This window comes from Pantherophis guttatus, chromosome 6 (genome assembly GCF_059756535.1).
Source record: "Pantherophis guttatus breed Tessera chromosome 6, ASM5975653v1, whole genome shotgun sequence".
NCBI lineage: Eukaryota > Metazoa > Chordata > Lepidosauria > Squamata > Colubridae > Pantherophis > Pantherophis guttatus.
Window position 1 is genome coordinate 37,519,635 of NC_142068.1, and position 20,529 is coordinate 37,540,163.

At 37.1% G+C, this 20,529-nt stretch overlaps 1 protein-coding gene across 2 annotated transcripts in view; it reads left to right on the forward strand.

Annotated features, from left to right (window-relative positions):
- The window catches only part of LOC117678425 (glypican-5-like), a 311,301-nt gene that overhangs the window by 116,447 nt on the left and 174,325 nt on the right, over nucleotides 1–20,529 (forward strand). For both annotated transcript variants that reach the window (XM_034439494.3, XM_034439495.3), the window contains exon 4: nucleotides 19,338–19,468. In XM_034439494.3, the coding sequence (XP_034295385.2) occupies nucleotides 19,338–19,468 (131 nt within the window). The remainder of the gene's footprint in view (nucleotides 1–19,337; nucleotides 19,469–20,529) is intronic.

Below are 20,529 nucleotides of genomic sequence, written 5' to 3' on the forward strand. Positions count from 1 at the left end.
GGCACGACTCGATCCAAGGCCCCACCAGCCGCCCGATCCCAGGCAGCTACCAGGTCCTTGGCCGAGTCGTGTGCCAGATCTTCAGGAATTGGCCCAAGCTCTGTCTGGAACCTATCAGGATCCATCAGGCGCCTGGGGCGGATCCATCTAATTGGGTCCGCCTCCCTGCGGCGGGGTGTAGCGGTTCGAAGGTCCAGACGAAGGAGTGAGTGATCTGACCATGACAAGGGTTTCATATCTATATCCCCTATAATAAGACCACTCAACCACTGGCCAGAGACAAAAATCAGGTCCAGTGTGTGTCCCCCTCTGTGAGTGGGGCCATGAACTAACTGGGTCAGGTCCATGGCCATCATGGAAGCCATGAACTCCCGAGCCATCTCTGACGTTTCACCAACGGACAGCAGATTGAAATCACCCATGACCATAAGCCTGGGTGTATCAACTGCCACCGTGGCTATCACGTCGAGTAGCTCAGGCAGGGCCGTTGCCACGCGGCAGGGAGCCAGGTACGTAAGCAGCAAGCCCATCTGAACCCCATGACCCCATCTCACAAAAAGCGACTCACATCCAGCAGTCCGAGGCACAGTGGTCTCCCTCGGACCCAGACCTTCGTTAATAATAACCGCCACCCCCCCGCCCCTCCCCTGGGCCCTCGGCTGATGGAATGCTCTGAAGCCTGGTGGACACATCTCAACCAGAGGGACCCCTCCCTCCGGGCCCAACCAGGTCTCCGTAATACCCGCCAGGTCCGCTCCCCCCTCTTGAATAAGATCGTAAATGAGGGGGGCCTTATTTACCACGGACCTGGCATTGCACAGCATCAGCCGGAGGCCCAGGTCCTGAGTATCTGAGCCACCTAGTATCCGAGGGGAGCCTTGAGGACCGGGGCATGCAATCGCTCTCAAGTAGCGAGTGCGCACCCCCGGCACAAGATAAGGTCCTCTGCTCCCGCCATATCTGCCCCTCCCATCCACCGTGCTGATGACATCCCCAATCCCTCGTCCTGCGCCCTCCAGACCATTACCCTGTGCCAGGCGGGGCCCTGACCTAGGTGGATTACCCCCCCCATCCCCTTTGGTCACCCTCCCAGTTCCCCTTAAAAGATTATTAAAAACCCTAATTAAAAAACCCCTCAATCCCTGCTTTAAAACATGCCACCTCTCGGGGCTCAAAAGCCCGTCCTTAAGGTAGGCCTTCGATAGAGTGGAAGGCCATCGCCGCGAGAGGGGGGCATCTCACAGCGCAAGCAAATCTGCCGAGGTATAAGCCATACAAGTATGATGAGATGGAAAAGGGGAACCTTGGATGTCAGCGAAATTTAAAGATAGTCATTGAGGTGAGAGATGGCAAAAGAGGCTGGCCAGGATGAAGCTGGGGCCCCTTCACTCTCTCACAGTGATGGGGCGACCAGATCAGATGGTTGCAGTGCAGGCGGATGGCCACAGCCGTTCTCTCACCGCGGCTGGATGTAAAAGGCCAACAATAGTCACTCTCTCCCTGCAGATGGAGCAGCAGTCCTTGACCTAGACTCTCAGCTTCTCCCTCCAGCCTGCAATCTCTCCTCCCACGAGCCAAGGCCTAAAGGTGGAAATCGGGCGGCAGGAATAAACTAGCCAGCAGCAGAAGGAGATAGAGAACAATAGCTTCATATTTTTCAGTGAATTTATAACATTCTTTATCTTGATTGAAATTTATATAAATTAAAGTTTGAGCTAAAAATAACACTTTTAGAAGGTGTATGACAAACTACACAGTACGAGGTGTGCATTTTATGAAAATGTATGCAAGTTAAATGAAGAATTAAATACTTTAAAATAAAAAATGATCCATAAAGTAGAACCATGTCTTTTTGTCTGTATATAGTGTTATATGTCCTTTAAGAAAATGTTATGCTTGGTTGGTCTGGATAGCGTAGTCAGTCCATCATAGAAATTACAGTGGGACATACAGTGGGACATAAGGGACAAGCTCAGTTCTTTGGCTTGTTGGCATAAAACACAACTCACCAAAAGTCGTCACCTGGGATTTGTAAACACAAGAAAGCAGTTTCCTCGACCTGGAATGGAAACCTAAATATGGGATGCATAATACTTTCTTTCTTTCTTTAGATAGTGATGCCATATATCCCACTGTCCCATTTGGATTTGATTAGCCTGTGAAGACAAAGGAAAATGCCTGTTCTAGTCTGAAATATGAATTGTTTCAACTGTAACAGGAGTAAGAATTTTCTCATTTTTTTCATTTCTTTCTATGCTAGGGAACAGATTAAATGTTTGACATTGCTTTAGCATTTTGGTTGGGGTGGGGAGCAAGGTTACTGGAGTCAGAGTACACATATATTTTGTTGTACTTGATGTAGATTTCCTGCTGTGCTGTTAATGACAAGTCTCTGTCTTTCTTTCCGCCACCCTCAGCTGTGGCAACAGCCAAGGCATGCAGAGGCTCAGCTAAATTGAAAAGCAAAAAAGTGAAGAACATGTTCTTCAACTTTGTGGGAAAAGGTTTGCAAAAACTGAGTGAAATAAATAGAAAATGCATGCTCCAGTAGGTATGATAATAAAATAGCATAGTTTAATAAAGTTTTTTCTGCTTTTGTAAACAACCCTGTTGCAGCTACTGTGCATTTCTAAGGCAATGTCATTTGGGAGCCACCTGGAAGAATATAAACTGATTCCTAAAGTTTTAGAATGAGGCCTTAGAAAAATATGTATGCTAAGAAACAAAGAAGTCATAGAATTTGAGAACCAAACAGGTCAATCTCTCATTGGATATGCTCAACACATCAGGCCTACATATCTGACCCCAGCACAGGTCAAGCACTAGAGTGTTGTGTGTGGGAATTGGATGTGCTGATCGCTTGCCCAACTGGGTCAGAAATAGTTGCATACAAAGATAGCAGCAAAGAGGTCAGCTACCTGAATTGTGAAGAGAAGAAAAATCAAGATAGATGGATTAGCCTGGATAATGACAGGCACTGAATTTAAATAAATCTCTCACTATCTTAGAATTTCCATGGGGTACTGCCACAATATTTAGGAATCCCAGGAAACTAATCCTTTCTCCTTTGAAGTCAGCAGTGTAAGCCAATCAGGTGTTATTAATTTCATGATGAATAACCAAAGCAGGGATGTCCATCCAGGAAAACAAAATAAATGGTCCATAGATCTCTTTGAAAATGAAATGCCTTCCTCTCTAAAAAGACATCACTTGGAATTTGCAGCAATAGACACATTCTGTAACCTTATTTGCAACTAAAATTTTGAATGAAATGGGGGAAGTTTCAAGGTATATAGTCCTAAGTATGGATACTATTGAAAGAATAAAATATAGAATATATTATATATTTAACAGAGATGATGACAAACAAAATATCTTCTGAATATATGTCTACTGAATGTAGTTTACTTTTAAGCATCATATATTAAAGGCTGTGTTTTAAAAGCTTTATTAAGAAAGTTATGTATGATATAGGGATGCGGTGGCTCAGGGGCTAAGATGCTGAGCTTGTCAATCAAAAGGTCAACAGTTCAGTGGTTCAAATCCCTAGTGCCACATAACAGGGATCTTCCGTTACTTGTCCCAGCTTTTGCTAACCTAGCAGTTCAAAAGCACGTAAAAAATGCCAATAGAAAAATAGGGACCACCTTTGGTGGGAAGGTAACAGTGTTCCATGCACTTTTGGTATTTAGTCATGCCAGCTACATGATGACGGAGACGTCTTCAGACAGCGCTGGCTCTTCAGCTTTGAAACAGAGATGAGCACCGCCCCCTAGAGTCGGGAACAACTAGCACATATGTGCGAGGGGAACCTTTACCTTTATGTATGATGCAAATGTGGATTTTTTAGGATTTTGCGAATTTGTCTGAATCACATAAAAATTAATAAAAAAGAAAACCATACCTGCTTGTATTTACTTTACATAGCATTTATACTTACATTGTACTATTAGGAATAAGTATATGCCTACTTTAAATATTCACGATAAATCCCTAGTCCAGATTAGTATTCCATTTTAAACTTCTGTTCCTTAGGTGACAGAGATTAGCCTAGACTAGAGAGTAGAAAAATGATCTCACATGGTGGCATTACTAAATATAGGCAAGAATTGAATCAGACCAAGAAAGAAGTGTTGTAAACTAATGTGAAGCATGATATAAAAAGCAAGGAATATGAGGCTTGACATTCTGATGATATCTTCCAAACCCAATTATTCCCAAATTGATGTTGGGAATAAAATGATCCTGAAATATGCTTGCTTCTTGGTGTCTGTTTTGGACATAAAATCTTTGGTAGACACTTAAAGCATATTCAGAGTATGTCTAAAAAATATAAATGAAGTGAGCCAGACTTTGCAATCACATGGATAAGGTAACTTGTCAAGAAACTATGAATTGCTCTTGAAGTGTGATGAGTCAAGAATGTTTGTGTAGAATATACAAAACATCATTAGGTGACCTGGCAACTAGTACACTTTTGTAGAGTTGCATTGGATACAGCATGGGATCAGGAATTTGAGAAAGTATTTGGCAGCACATATCCAAATCCAGCCAAATATTGAAGGTAACAAACAACAATAACAACAAAAAGATTCAAAAATGAATTTTAAAATTGCATGGAATAAAACTGTCTCAGTTCTTCAGTGTGTTTAAATTAAAGCAATTCTAGTACGTGGTTTAATACTTGGCCATAGCAAAAAAGTGATTTGCTTTCATTGTTTTCATAAGGAATGATTTCAGGTTGTTGTGTGTGTAATCTCTACAGTCTATTTTAGTGTGTCATAAATTTCTGAAAGGGTTTTATGATATATGGGATGAAAGAAGATTTTGTACAAAGGAATGTTTTGCAATTCTGAGCAAAGTGCTTAAATTTGGAACTGTCCTCCAAACTGTAAAATACCTCTTAGATTGATGGGTTTTTATTGTTAAAAATTAACAGATTACAGAAACGACATTTTGTTTTTAAAAAGATATATTAGTTCAGCTTTTATCTTCTTAAAATCTTTACCAATGCAGTATCATAGTAGACCAGAACAAATTCCTGTCTTTGGGTATATTATTCTGATATTATAAGATAAACTTGTAATATATATATATTGTTATTTATAATATAATCATTCTCATTCTAGTTTCTTCTTCAAAGTTTGTATTATTTTTTCTGCGGAAGTTATCTTGGAACATTTTATTTATTTATTTGTCAAACACATGTAAGATAACAGATATAAGTATAAATATAATTATGAATACAGGATAAGGATACGAATAAATGGGGACAGTAGGACAGGGACGGTAGGCACATTGGTGCGCTTATGCACACCCCTTCCAGACCTCTTAGGAATGGGGTGAGATCAACAGTAGACAGTCTAAGGTTAAAGTTATGGGGGTTTGGGGATGCAACAACAGAGTCAGGTAGTGCATTCTAGGCATTGACCACTCTGTTGCTGAAGTTGTATTTTCTGCAATCGAGTTTGGAGTGGTTTACCTTGAGTTTGTACCTATTGTGTGCTCATGTATTATTGCGGTTGAAGCTGAAGTAGTCATTTATAGGTAGGACATTGTAGCAGATAATTTTGTGTACTACGCTTAGGTCGGACCGAGGACAGCATAGTTCTAAATTGTCTAATCCCAAAATTTCAAGCCTGATAGCATAAGGTATTCTGTTGTGAGCAGAGGAGTGGAGTATTAATGTATTAATGTATATGTAATGTAATGTATTAATATATTGTATTAATGTCCGATATACAGTGCGGGTTCCAAGCAGATGAGCTGTATTCGAGAATTGGTCGAGCAAATATATATACTTAATAATATCATACTTAATACTTAATAATGCTGTTCATAAAATCATCCCCTCCCATTGCTTTACCTCCATCCAGATATATTCAGGAATAGTTTGGATTTGCAAACATTGGTATAGATCACTTCCCATAAAGTGCCCATAGCATTTGGGCAAAGACTTTTTTTTAAAGATAAGAAAAAAGTTCTCGCTTCCATTTTATGGCAGCAAGAACAGACAGAAACAGGTTCTTATATTGGTTCCACCCAGTGGTGGGTTGTCCCGGTTTGGACCGGTTCTATAGAAGTGGTAAAACTGGCGGGACGCTCTGCCCACTGTCCCTGACGTCATCAGAAGCAATCTGTGCATGTGCAGAAGCTTCTGCGCATGTGCAGAAGCAAAGCGCCTGCACGAGCATGTTGTGGCCCCGCCCTCTGAGCCTGTCCCATCGGAGGAAGAAAGCTCCGAGCATGAGGAAGAGGAGTCAGCCAGGCCTCCCTCTCCAGGCCCCTCCCCTCTGGCATTGTCTCAAGTGCCGGCCGAGGGAGAGGAGACAGCTGATTCGGATCAGAGTGATAAAGAAACATCATTCCTGGACGCACGCCTCCGAAGGCGTGATAAACGTTTGCAGCAGTTTAGGAGGCGTGCTAGGGGTTAGAACTGAGTCACTGGACCACACCCCAGAGACTATATAATAGAGGGTGGTGGTCAAGGATTTTTGTGATGAACAAAGCAAACCTTAGATAGTCACTAAAGCCTCGTCCGGAACTGCTGAGAAAAAGATTTAAAGTGTCGGACATTTGGACTCTTGAGTATTTATCTTTCTGTTTTACTTTGAAAATAAAGTCACTTGGCAGATGCTGTGTCTATCGCTGCCAAGTGGAAGATAAGACCTGGGTGCGTTCCAAAGTGTTTCCTTAACCCTTGACTGGCTGTGTTTGTCTGTGTGTGGGTACGGGGACAGATCAGAGCAAAGCGAGTGCATGTGTGCGTTCTCATTGTGAACTGGTAGTAAAAGTAAGGAGAACCCACCCCTGGTTCCACCCCTAAGCAGTTTACACTGAATTGAAATTGAAGGAAGATGTGATGGTATGTAATAAGCCCAATGAGGAAACTAGGAGCAGAACTTTGTGACTCAAAGTTCCCCTTGTTGGTTGTATTGTAGAAATTATGGAGAAAAGAGAATTGTCTGTCCACATCTATTTAGAGCTATTTATATAATTCCAATTTTCAATTGTAGTAAGCCATTTCCAATTTTTTAAAAAAAAAAATCAAGGGACAGCACACTTACTTGGCTACATAAAAGAAGCATTGGTGTAATTGACTCAGACAATGTCATTTTGTCCAGCTTGGCAGTCCAAATGGATCTGCCAGATGCCACTAACAGCTACTGCAAATATCTTGGTATCGAAATGATATTCACTGAATGCCAGTCTAGTTAGACTCAGCCAAAACAAAATACCCTAAAGCAGCATTTCTCCCAATGAAAATGTTTGCCATGCATGTGCTTCCAACAGCTGTTTTTGTTTTAATTTTAATTTCAAATACATTCAGCTAAATGCAGAGCTTAGTTAGCTTCATCAAAGGTCACCAGAAATTTTCCAATTTCCCTCTCAAAAAGATCATTATCATGTTCTGAGCAATTTTATGTTTTATTACTTTCATATTTTACATTTCTGGAATTTTGTAGACTGCCAAAAGGCAATCTATAAATGAATGAATGAATGAATGAATGAATGAATGAATGAATGAATGAATAAGGCTTTGCATGTTTTTCATTTACTCCTGTTTTAAAAATTATCCAGGTATCCTATATTAACATTGTATATATTTTTCTTTCTCTCCCTCCCTCCTTTCTCCCTCCTTTTTTTTTTTCAGTATTAGTACCAGGATCATGCATACATGCTGAGAATATTATATCTTACCAACTTTTCTATATTTATTTTTGCCAACTCCAATTCTATGTAGATTGGCAGGCCTTCATTTTCTGTATTTTATTTCTTTATTTAAAATTTTATCTGCTGCCACTACCATATTGTGAATCTCTGGCTTACAATATCTAGACCTGAATTTAAAAGTAAATGTAAAGATGAAAACTATGAACTGTGAGCACATGTGTGCATGTGCTTGCTTTGCTTGTGTGCAGCGCTTTGCACGTGTACAGAACTTTCTGCACATGTGCAGAGCGTCCATGATGACGTCCGGATGGTTGGGCGGAATCTCCCACGCCGCAACTACTGGTTCAACTGAACTGGAGCAAACCGGTAGAAACCCACCACTGACACACACATGTAGAAAATATGGGGTAGTAGAAGAAAACACTATTTTCAAATAATATATTCCACAATATTTCTGTTAACATTTTTGAGATTGCACCAGTTTCTAAATGGAATAATTAGTATTAAAAATTGTTTCCTGATTGCTTATTTGTACTCTATGACTATCATTAAGTGTTGTACCTTATGATTCTTGACAAGTGTATCTTTTCTTTTATATACCCCGAGAGCGTATGCAGCAAGACAAATTACTTGTGTGTCCAATCACACTTGGCCAATAAAAAAAATTCTATTCTGTTCTATTCTAATATTAAAAATGTGGTCTTATTGATTGGTAACTATATGCATAAATAGAGTTGATTATAAGATGAGTGGCTATTTAAATGTTTTAAATAAATGAATACATAAATAAATAATCTGAAATCTTTAGTTCTTCTTAAAACTTCAATTAACATGTTTTAGTTAAAAGAAAGAAAGAACTGTTTTTCCAATGATGATGATGATGTCCATTCAGTTGTATCTAACTCTTGGCAATTCTATGGACCAGGTCTCACCACACCTTCCAATCTTGCACTACTTCTCTGGGTAGTTCTACGCTCTGGGTGGTGTCAACTTTAATGGTATACAACTACCATGTTCTTCAGTGGTCTGGTTTCATTTTAATTCTGCCAACTCTTCCAAACATAATTGCTTTCTCCAGTGAATTCCATACAAGAGTGTATATCTCTGATGCACCATGTTTATTATTTTTTTTTTAAAAAAAAATTCATTCATTATATTTGTATCTAAATTATTGTTTTGACCCATTTTCTTATAGTTTTTCCTTATTGTTCTCATCTATTATCCTTAAAATAGTTTAATAGGTAATTTCCAAAAATGATTAGAAAGCGAGGATAGCAAACACAGTGTCCTTTAGAAGGATTACCATTGTTACCATTGAGTACGTGATGCTTCCCTTCATTTCCTGGCACACAAACCCATGACAATTGCTATCTTGTGAGGAACAGCCAACTGGAGCCAAGTACGTGATTTCCTGTCCCTTATCTGGAAAGATTCTATGGGACCAGTCTACTCACTGATCCTTCAGTCCTACCGGTTACATCATGTCTGCTCATTAGAAGACTTGCTAGTTTGCCATTCCTCACCTGGAAATTAGCATTGTTCTTAGCAGTTCTCACTGTTTCTATGAAAATGCAAAATATATCTGCCATTCTGAAATATATAGGTATGAACTTATAGGAAAACGTATTTTCAGATATTTTTTTTAATAATATACCAGGACAACTTTCTTTGAATGTATTCACTTACTCAGCTCCACTTCCATGTAAATTCATCCATCACTTCATGTAGGGATTGTGCAGCTTGCTGATTGTACAGATTTAAGACCAAACCCCTATCAAGTAGTGCTGCAACTTGTCACATATTCATTTTACAGATGAAACCAATCAACTGCCATATTATCTGAGATCAACTAGAAATAATCAAAAGAATTTGATCTTTGCAGCTTCCAATATGTCTTATTTATACCTCCCAGACTGTGGATCAAAATGTGGGTGTTCTTTGGCATGTGCAATTTCTCTCACAATATTAAGATGAAATAAATAAACAAGATTATCCTGAAATTATAACAATCCTGTTGATTTCAGATTAAAAAGGTTAGATCTACACACACACACACCCACACCCACACCCACACACACACACACCCCTTATGTCTTTGTTTTGGTAGATTTATTGGCTAATCTCCTTTTGCAAAGTTGTCCTGTTTCCTAGTTGAGCAATTGGAACATTGCTTTTTCTTAAAGTACAGGCTGCAAGTCTTTCAGTTCGTTCAATGATTACTGATAGATTTAATGTGCTCTGGCCGCATGTGTTCATTTCTTAGCCTTCAGAATATATGAGGCAGGTTACATCTATATGTGAAATATAAGCACAAGCATAATTTTCATTCCAAAGGAAAAATACTTTTTCCTTAATGTAATGGATTGGAATCTAGCCAAGCACTGCATGAATTAACCTCCAAGATTTCGCAGTACACAACCAATGAAGGAATGATTTATGGACAGATGAATAATGACAAGATCCTTTAGCTATTTACAGTGATACAGAATAGACTTGTTGTCTTTGATTTAACAAAGACCAGGGCAAATAGAACTTGGAACAAAATAGACTTAGTAACTCTAATGAGCACTGAGTGTGCAGGCAGTTCTCTCCCTAATTTGCTGTTATCTATTTCTTTCCGCACTCTGTCTTGCTTCTCAGCATCCCGCCTGGCTAAATTAATTACAGGACTTCTACAGAAAATTGAGAAGCTAAAAAAAATCTTCTGGAAAATGGAAAGGATATTTTAGATGGAGAGGTTTAGGAAATGGTTTCTTGGATGTAGGCAAATACGTATGTGTGGGGAATGTGAGGCCATACAACATGGTTCTGCTTATCCCTTCTGCTTATCTCTTGTGTGGAAATGACCTTGGGAGACTCTGAAAAAAGATGCAGTCTACGGGACAGTCAGATAAAGACAATTTAACCCACAGAAGAAATGTGAGTGCAACAAGAAGAGATCCTCCACTCAGTTTCTTGAGCTATAAAGGGATGGGTGAAAAAGATGTACTTTTAAACTTGCAAAATTACTGTAACCTTACAATAAAGTAGAATTAGCACAACTGGCTTTCATCTAGTATTTCCTGTCTGATTTACCTCACAAGTCTGATACCTACAGTATCTAAGTTATAGTTTAGTTTTACTTTTTTATGGAAAACTATCCTAATGCTCTTCAAGACAAATCAGACTGAATTTTTAGTGCTATGTATAAATAAATGTATTCTGCATTCAAGTAGCATTTTTAACAAGCATGATTCTTTCAGATTAATAAATCTATTAAAAGAATTTCTGATAGGTGATATATAGCACTCACTCCCAAAGAAGCAATGCCAAATTTTTCATATTTGTTATACTGAACTTTAAATCTGTTTTGGCCAATTGCCAGCTAGGGTGGGGCCGGAATAGATAAAGGAAAGAAAGCAAATTAAATCTATGCGAATCAGATCTGATCTGATTTTAATAATTGATTCCATTAGGAAAATTGAATTACATTCTTTTGGATAACAGATTGTTTCAGACAGCCATATCAAAACCAATTCCCTGAATGTTCCATACATAATCTCCCTCAAACTCTGAAAGGCAAAAATCTTGAAGCACAAAAAAAGATATAAAAAGAGATTAAGTTAGGCTGTGAAATAACATATCTACTTATCAACTCTAATTCCTGAGAAGAGTCTTGCAAGATCTGGACTTTTACCTTTCAGCAAATGTTTACTATTCTGTGCAAATGATGTTGTAATATTATCGCACATAACAGAGGGTGTCAATGAAGTAAAACCAGATAAATTGATGCCCCAAAGAGGCAGCATCATACTGGAGATGGTTGATGCTGTTCCTTCTCTTCCCATCTTTTAACTATCATTCTATTTTTCATTGTAATTCCCAATGTTATTATTTTAGAAATATTTTTATGTTATGCTTTTAATGCTGTAAGAGTCCAGAGTCACTTTGAACTGAGATGGGGTGGGTGGGAATGAATTGAATAAGTAGAATAATTCAGCATTGCACTTATTATCATACAAACATAGAATATGACAGCTAGAAGAAAATATTTAGAAGCTAGCATTTATTTTCATTATCTTATCTCCTCTAGCCTACCCTCTAAATGTTTTTCATAGTTTTTTCTTTTACTATATTGGCTGCTTTTTTTCAGAATGTTTTCCAATTCATCAATGTCTATCCTAATAGTAGTGCCCAAAACTATATACAGAATTCCGGGTGCAGTTTAACCAACATAGAATAGAGAGAAACAATGACTTCTCTCAATCTTAACACTATGCGTCTGTTGATTCCACTTAGATTGTATCTGCTTCTTTTTTAGCTATACCATAATGTTGATTCATTTTCTGATCTGATACAATAAAACCTCAGATTCTGCATATTCTGCTGCCCAATATGTCCCTCTCCATCCTATACTTATGCCTTTGAATTATCCTACTCTACTGTAGGATTTTGAATTTGGTCTTATTGAAATCTTTTGCGTTCTTGGCGCTCTCTGAGTTTGGTCATTTGCTTGGAGACATTACATTATCTAACTGATAATGATCATCAACACACTGCAACCCAAGCTCAGAGAAAACCAAGTAGTCCACAACTCTGAGCTACATATATCCCCTTCTATTAAAAATAATCATGTTGCTTTCTACTACTTGTTCCAGCTTGTTAACAACTTCTTGAAACTGGATTCTGCTTTCTAAACTGTTTCCCATGTTTTATAATCACATTTTCTAAATTATAAAATAATTTATAAATAAATGGAACACCATTGGGTCCGGAATACATTAATTAAGATTTCCTTCCAGCTTAATCCAGCATTATTAATGAACATTTATTGGATTCAATTGTTCAAACAGTTGTTTATTAATTTAACAGCAGCATAATCAACACCACATTTTGCCATTTTTCCCTACTAGAATCATGAAAGACTTTGCAAAATGCTTTCCTGATGTCAACGCATATAATGTCCACCACATTCTTTGAATTGATTAAATTGGTCACTGTATCAAAAAAAAGAGATCAGGTTAATTTGTCAAAATACATTTTGATAAACTCATGCTAGCCACAGCATGGCTTTGTCAGAAATAATAATTTTCTAATTATCAAGAATATACTTTTCATTAACTGTCCCTCTCAACCCTCACCATCTTCTGCTTGCAGAAGTGTATTTGCGGCTGTGTTAGCCACTTTTCTGCCTATCTGATACCACCATTCCAACTTACCTGTTGTTTTGTTCTTAACAACATTGCCCCTTTCTCATAACATTCCCATTTTTTAAAAAAAAACCTGTACAGGTTCCCTCATCAAACAAACTCTCATAGGAATGTGTGGATGACTTTAGGGGAGAAGGCAGTTCAGTGGTTTGAATCTCTAGTGCCGCTTAACGGGTGAGGTCCCATTACTTGTCCCAGCTTCTGCCAACCTAGCAGTTCGAAAGCATGTAAAAAATGCAAGTAGAAAAATAGGGACCACCTTTGTTGGTAAGGTAACAGCGTTCTGTGCACCTTTGGTGTTTATTCATGCCGGTCACATGACCACGGAAACGTCTTCGGACAGTGCTGGCTCTTTGGCTTTGAAACGGAGATGAGCACCTCCCCCAGTGTGGGATTCAGCCAGTTTGCACTACTTCGGGAGAACCGGTTGTTAACTTTGTGAGCAGTTTGGCAAACTGGTTGTTGGAAGAAGTCATTAGGGCAGAGAACTTAGTTGTTAAATTACTTGAATCCCACCACTGACCGCCCCCCCTAGAGTCGGGAACAACTAGCACATATGTGCGAGGGGAACCTTTATCTTTACCTTTACCTAGTCATAGCTTATTTGGAAGAGCTTACATACAGTATTTGTTTTTTACAACTCCACCAGATTTCAATGAACTGTGTGCTGAGCCATAACTCCATCTGACTGTCTGGGCCTCAGTTTCCTATGGCTGTAACTGGAGCAATCATAACCAGTGCATTGTTTTTCTGGCTTACCACAATATGGAAGCTTCCATCATTGCTGTCACAGCTGTGTCACTGCTGCTACCATCATTGTAGAGCCACATGATCTGAAGATGAGAGTCTTTCAGCCTTCATTCTTTTTTGAATCTTCAGATTCCGCCATCCAGTTCTTTGTCTCTTTTCCTTAGCTTTCTTCACAACAACCATACACAATAAATACCACCTTCTCCTTTCACTATTCTTTTCTAGCTAGCATCATAACATCTCTACTTCTTCTAAAATAATCCTTCTAAAAATAATTCATATCACTACAACAACCCTCTAGTAGCTGTATGTAGATAATGCTTTGTCTGATGCCATCTTCATATATTGATAACTTAATCCAGGTCTCTTGATATTTGTAGCAAACACTGTCACATTGAGGATTGGTTTTTAAATTTTTATTTTCTGTTTTAATAGGTAATACCTTTTTTTATCTTGTAGGCAATTATTAAGCTGTTGGCCTTTGACTATAAAAAATGACATTTTTACTGCCATTACTAAAATTTGAACAAGACTGATACAGTTGATTTACAATTAATGTACAGATTAAGAAAGTACAGATTTCTAAGATCATATTAAAGTTGGAACTTAATAAACTGATTGCCTCTTATTCCAAACACATTATTTGATTTTGGTCTTTAAATTAGTACTTCTTCTAATGGAAAATAGTCTTTGAAAACATTCTTATTAAGTGTTAATATGAAAGTTAATATTGCCAGAAAAGGATGAGTTAAAACACTGTATGAACAATAATTACTCAGTTGTTTTCATAGTCTCCTTAATAATCTTTATTCTATCCAGAAAACATCATACTGTGTGATAGGTTATATGTTGATAACAGATTTTTAAAATAGCTTATTTACATTTAGTTTAAAGCTCACACAATTAGAAGACCAATTACATACAAAAGTTTGTGATACTAATATTGGCATTAAAAAAAATTGTAGCTCAAAGTATCATTTCTTCTATAATACATTCAATTTCAGGGTAAGATTAAAGTAGTTTTTGTGCTTTTTTTTTTTTACAACTATCACTTTGATTATCTTATAACAAACAAAAATTGATTGCCATAGTTCAAAATATTATAGCCTGGCTGCCTGCTTCTTGAACAAGTTATGAATCCTAATTCCTTGTCTGGAAGTTTATGGATCTAATTGGTAATGGAAAGCTATGCCAGTCTTCTATTGCCAGACAAAAAAATGTTTTGCGTTATAAAGGCAGAAGGAAAGTTTCTATGAATTTGCTTTACATACTTGTTTCGGAATCACCAATTACCAAGAAAGGACAGTCCAGTTTCTGTTAATGTACTGTATAAGCTTTATTGAAATGTTTCTGAAATGGGTGAATTTAGTACATAACCTTAAGAGCCACCTAACTCCATTCCTAGTATGTGTGTGTGTATTATTCGATCCCCACCGTCAACTGAAACAATCTGTGTGTTGAAAATGCTTCTTTACTCAATAAATAAATAAATAAATAAATAAATAAATAAATAAATAAATAATAAAGCTCAGCATTTTTAGAGAATAATATAGGAGTTCTAGTTAATGCAACAGATACTCTTCCCCAAAAAATTGTTAAATAGATTCCAGTTTAATTATTTGATTCCAGAATACCTAGAAACAGATAAAAATAAACTTGTACAGCTAAAGGAATATCTAGTTAGATGCATTTAAATAATAATAAAAAAATCTGTTTTAGATACTCCCTATTAGTACCTATTTTAGATACTCCATATTCCCTTCCAATTTCCTATGCCAGAATGAACTGCTAGGTTCATTCATTCAACTCATTTTTCCTCTGCAGTAGAGGTATGTTTGTGATTAAAAGTACACATAACTTATTTTTGGAGAGGATGATGGCCACAGTGGAGAACCATAAAGCAACTAAGTGAGCAGCATTGAGTGATATATTTGTGCAATGCTAGGCTTATTTCTCTCTTTCTCTGTCTCTAAGAACTACAGTATGTTGAACATTATTTTAGAATTTACCTATTGGTATTTTTTGGTTTGTATGTGTGTATGAACAGTGCCTTATTAAGAATGAGTTCCATTCCTTTCCATGTCTTTAACTCAAATTTGTGTGTAAATTGCAAAGTGCTTATGAACAGGCAACCTATTACTAAAAATGGCTGACAAGGTTCTCCTTCCCTGAACAACAAACCACTGAAGCCATGTAAAGTTTTCATGAAACGCTGAAACTGCACAGGTTCTCTGGTTCCAGAAAACATTGCAAGACTTCAGTGATTTGTCAGGTTGAGGAGCCCACCCACTGACCCTCATTTTTAGTAATAGGCAGACCCGTTCATAAGTACAACTTGGCCGTAAACTGGGTGTCCTTAATCCAAAGACTGCCTGTATTAAGGTCTTGTCAAAATACTTTAAAAAAATATATGGAAGAACTGTTATCCAACATTTTTTTATAAAACAGCTTTTCCAGATTATGTTTGAATGACATAGTTTTGAAGAATCAACGTCTTTCCTTGTGTATCAAAAAAAGATGACAAATTATTCAGTAACATTTTCATAATTTTAATTTCAACTACATAAAATAGAGAATGGGTGCTAACACACATCTATCTCAATGTAATTAATTTTCAAAATGACAGAACTAGAATTAAATTAAAATGAACATCATTGGAATTGATTTCTTCATATTGTCTTTCTAAAGAGTTACTTCATACTTTGAAAGCTTTTAAGGAGATTTATTGGATTGGCTCCCCATAGATTTTTCCTTTATTTACTGGACCACAGTAATTATACCCTTAAGCATAACCTTTGCTGATTGTCAATATCCAAACCAAATATCACAACTAATAAGGCAGAGGCTGACAGTCAAGACTGATTGCTACTTGATCTTATAGATAGGCTTGTTCAGACTATCATTATCCTTTAAATATTGTCTGGTCATGAGGCCTTCAGTCTCACTACATGGCTGCAATTCTCAGTTTTATGCCCTTCAGTACTTGCTGCATTGATGAGTTGCAAATTCGGTGCTGCCTGCAAGAATCTTAAGTACTTTTTCAGTGGTCTGCAGATAGATTGGGTTCCTAAAAGAAATGGTGGAATGCAATCTAGGAACATCATCCTTTTCTTTTTTCTTCTTAATTTTTAAAATTTTTATTATAGTTCAAAAAAAAACAAAAACAAAAACAAATGTATAATAGTTTTTCTATCACGGTGTAACATCACCAAAATATCCGTGTATATATACACCAATAATCAGAAAGTAAAAATAGCAATTATTTACATAAAAGGAACATCATCCTTTTCCATCTTGCTATCTTGTAAATGGATCTTATACTATAATGTGGATTTGATCATGGACTAGGTTGTATATGGAATGCATAGTTTAGACAAGGAAGAGCAATCTGTGGCATTCCATTAGGACAATTATGCCACTCCTGATTTGCAAACCATTAATGTAGGTAAATATATAGACTTAGAACAAAGGCATCAGTAAAAATGTTAGATTACAGTTACACTTGCCAGTGCGACATTGCCATGACACAAATAGCCAACAATGTATATATAGCAACATACATAAGAGTTATTTGATAGGAAGCTACTGTTCTGGTTTTTATCAGTAGCATTTTTATTAATAGTATAAATGACTCAACATTATGACTCTGGGTCATTATCACATTTCCACATCCCACCCAATATACTACAGAGCAATGACAGCTTAAGTTTAGCAATAATGTCACTGACAGCTTTTGTTGCAACTTAGTCATTACTCCAGCATAGACCTTATACATTTATTTATTACATTTATCTCCAAGGGAATGCATATGAAGGCATTCTTTATTTTTATATCCACAGCAATAACTCTGTGGAATTGGTTGGGTTGAAAATCATTGGCAGCTTGCCAGAGTCTAACCTGATCCAACTTTTTAACTTGTATAGGAAACTGGCTTAAAGCTTCTTCATCTTTGCTTTCTTCTCTCTTTGCTATATTCTTAATTTTATTAAATAAATGTGTCCACTTTTCTTTCTACTATCTGAAACTCAACCAGCTATTCAACATACCACTAAACTGCCACTATGCTACTGAAAATTTTGGAGACACAGTCTTGATATGAAACACTACATGCCATATCCCATATCCCACTTCAGTCTCTTTGCAAAATCATTTCCTTCTTTGAGTGAAGCTAGCATTCTCCATTAGCCCTTTTACACTGCAATATAGATTCTCAGATTTACAGACTATAAGGAATTTAGATGGTGCACAATTCTTTGTCTTATTTGCAACTAACCTTGCCAAACACATATTTAGCCATAATTCTTTTTTTATTTTTACCATAGCCTCAGGGTAACTGTGGGAAGGGCCATAAAAGATAGAGAATTAAACTAATATTTTGTTCTCATCTCACACTATACATACATAATCAGGACAATGTCATTCAGTAGGGACTTGGAATAGAGGAAGTATAAGAAATTGGCAATCAGGGTAGCAAATTTCATGCCTGTATAGTTTTCTGCCAACACAAGGTTGGGTGATAATACTTTAACTCAGCAGAGGGGAAAGATTCTGTGTCAATGAAAAAGAATTCCACCAGCTGCAATCATTTGACCTTTGTATCGCTTATTCAAAGTTTCACTGGAGAAGTTCAATTTCATTGAAATAGATCCATGAAGTGAAGCAGCATGGTGCTTTTACTTATGGTTCAGAGCAGTTGAACTCTGCCTCAGCAGCTTCTCTGGCTCTTCGTTGGTCTTCTGTATATACACAGTACATACACAGAATCCATTTGCAAGGTAGCCAGCTGGAATGGATCAGTGCTGCTTTGACATTTCACATGAAGCATGTCAACCTCTGTTGCTTCACTTGTAGTTTGAGAACCATCTCAAATTAAACAATAAGATGGGTTATGCCTACTTTGCGCAGGGCTATTGCTTGTGCCATGTAAAGCTTCATGAATATATGATTACACCAGGAAGTATTCTTCCTAGTCAAAGGCAGCAAAAATCCTGGAACATTTATTCTAGAATTGGATTCCTAATTTATACCAGGCTGAGGATTGGTGCATCTTGCATTGGATTTCCCTTTCCATGTAATTAAGGGAGGAGGAAAAGGTTTTTCACTTTCAGCTCAGCTGAGTTTCAGTAATATTCTCAGTATATCATAGTTCTATAGCAATTTCCTGTCTTGGATTGTTTCATTAAACCCAAACTATGGCTCATACTATCTTTCCCAGTAATAGAACATATGATCTAGTGCAAAGTCAAAGCTATAAGGATGTAATTAAAAAGTACCTTTTAGTTAAATAACATTTTTTTTCCATGGCCTCTCTTACTGATTAAAATATTGTTCTTATTATGCCACTTAAAAACCAAGAGCAACCTTGATCTAAAAAATACTGACTATGTACAGTTGTGCAGACCTTTGGATTTAAAGACAAAAATATGGATTCATATTTTTCATTCATACCCATCCATATTTTTGTCTTTGAATATACCACCTGTTGGCAGTTCTTTCAACCCAGGATTATGCTGCAATTAGGAAAAGCAGCTGTATGATACTTGGAAAAGATGCAGCTTCTTGAAGGGGCTGCTGACAGGTGCTATATGAGTCTCCTTGAGTGATCCAAAGGACCTTTTCTCCTTCAAATGCAAAACTCTAAGCAACACTATTATGCTGTACTTTTGTATTATGTTTGCTAGTTTTGATCTGGTGCCCTTTTTTCCCCTTCCTGTCTTCTTACAGGTAGATAAAGTATGTGGACATCCTGAAGAAAAAGAAGTGAAATCTTTGCCAGACAGCATAATTCAAGCAAAGGAAATAGAGAGACCACCTCTAACAATGGCCCACTCAATAACTATTAACAATAAAAGGAGGTAATTTGAAAAGAAAAATGTTTCCTTATAAATTTTGGGGTGAAAACTTCCCCAAATGATGATGATGAGAGTAATTCTGATTCTCCCACATTTTCATCATGTATTAAAGACTCTTGATTTTCAAACAGATGAAAAGCAGACCGGAAAGGGCAATCATGTTTTATTTTTTAATAACAGTAAATGAAGTTAAACAAATGTATTTTAACTATGGAGAAGGCCTATCTGTAATCAGTATTGAGTTAGATATATATTATTATAAATTTGTAATTAATATAGGTCAATTCAGTCAAGGAACCATTGATTTCAGTAATGGATGGAGATAAAACCTGGAATAGAAAATCTGACAACAAATACCTTGATGTGTAAAATCAGTTGTAAAATCAGGATATAGAGTAGAAAATTAGCAAGGGCTGTAGCTTACACTAGTGGAGTGCCTACAGTTTTCAGAATCCTAACTAAACATACACTGATGATGAAAGGAACTGAGATAAAATCAATAGTAGAAACATGGCCTAGAGGTTAAAAGCTTTGATTGTTCAGTAATTTGCAGCTAGCAATGTAAATTAACATCAGCTCTGAATTACTGAAAGTTCTTAACTTTGTTTAAATAGTAGATCCTACTTCAACCACTGACTTAGACTCAGTTGTCTTAACTTTTTTTGCTGTCACTTGCTAAGATATCTGAACCAGCTGAAATGAGTGATTCGTAAGTGAATTGGCTAGTTGTCTTCTCCACTGCTGTAGTGTAAATCACCAACTGACAGCTAAAAAATTATACAGGTAGAGAAAAAGTTTATGATTGCCTTTTACACTATTTTCCAAGATGGTGATATAATCAATTTCAGATAAACAAGCATTTTACTTCTTGGATTCCTTTCCTCTATCTTTATGGCTAATGTGTCTTCTCAAAATAGTAATTCCTTATTTTACTGCTGTTTGCCCTTATTTTCCATTTCCCATATCTAGTTTTTGTGAAAACTTTTTCTCGGGGACATGGCTGGCATGTTAGAAAGTTCCGTTGCATGCTGTTCTAATTAACCATAGCTATGCATGCGATGATA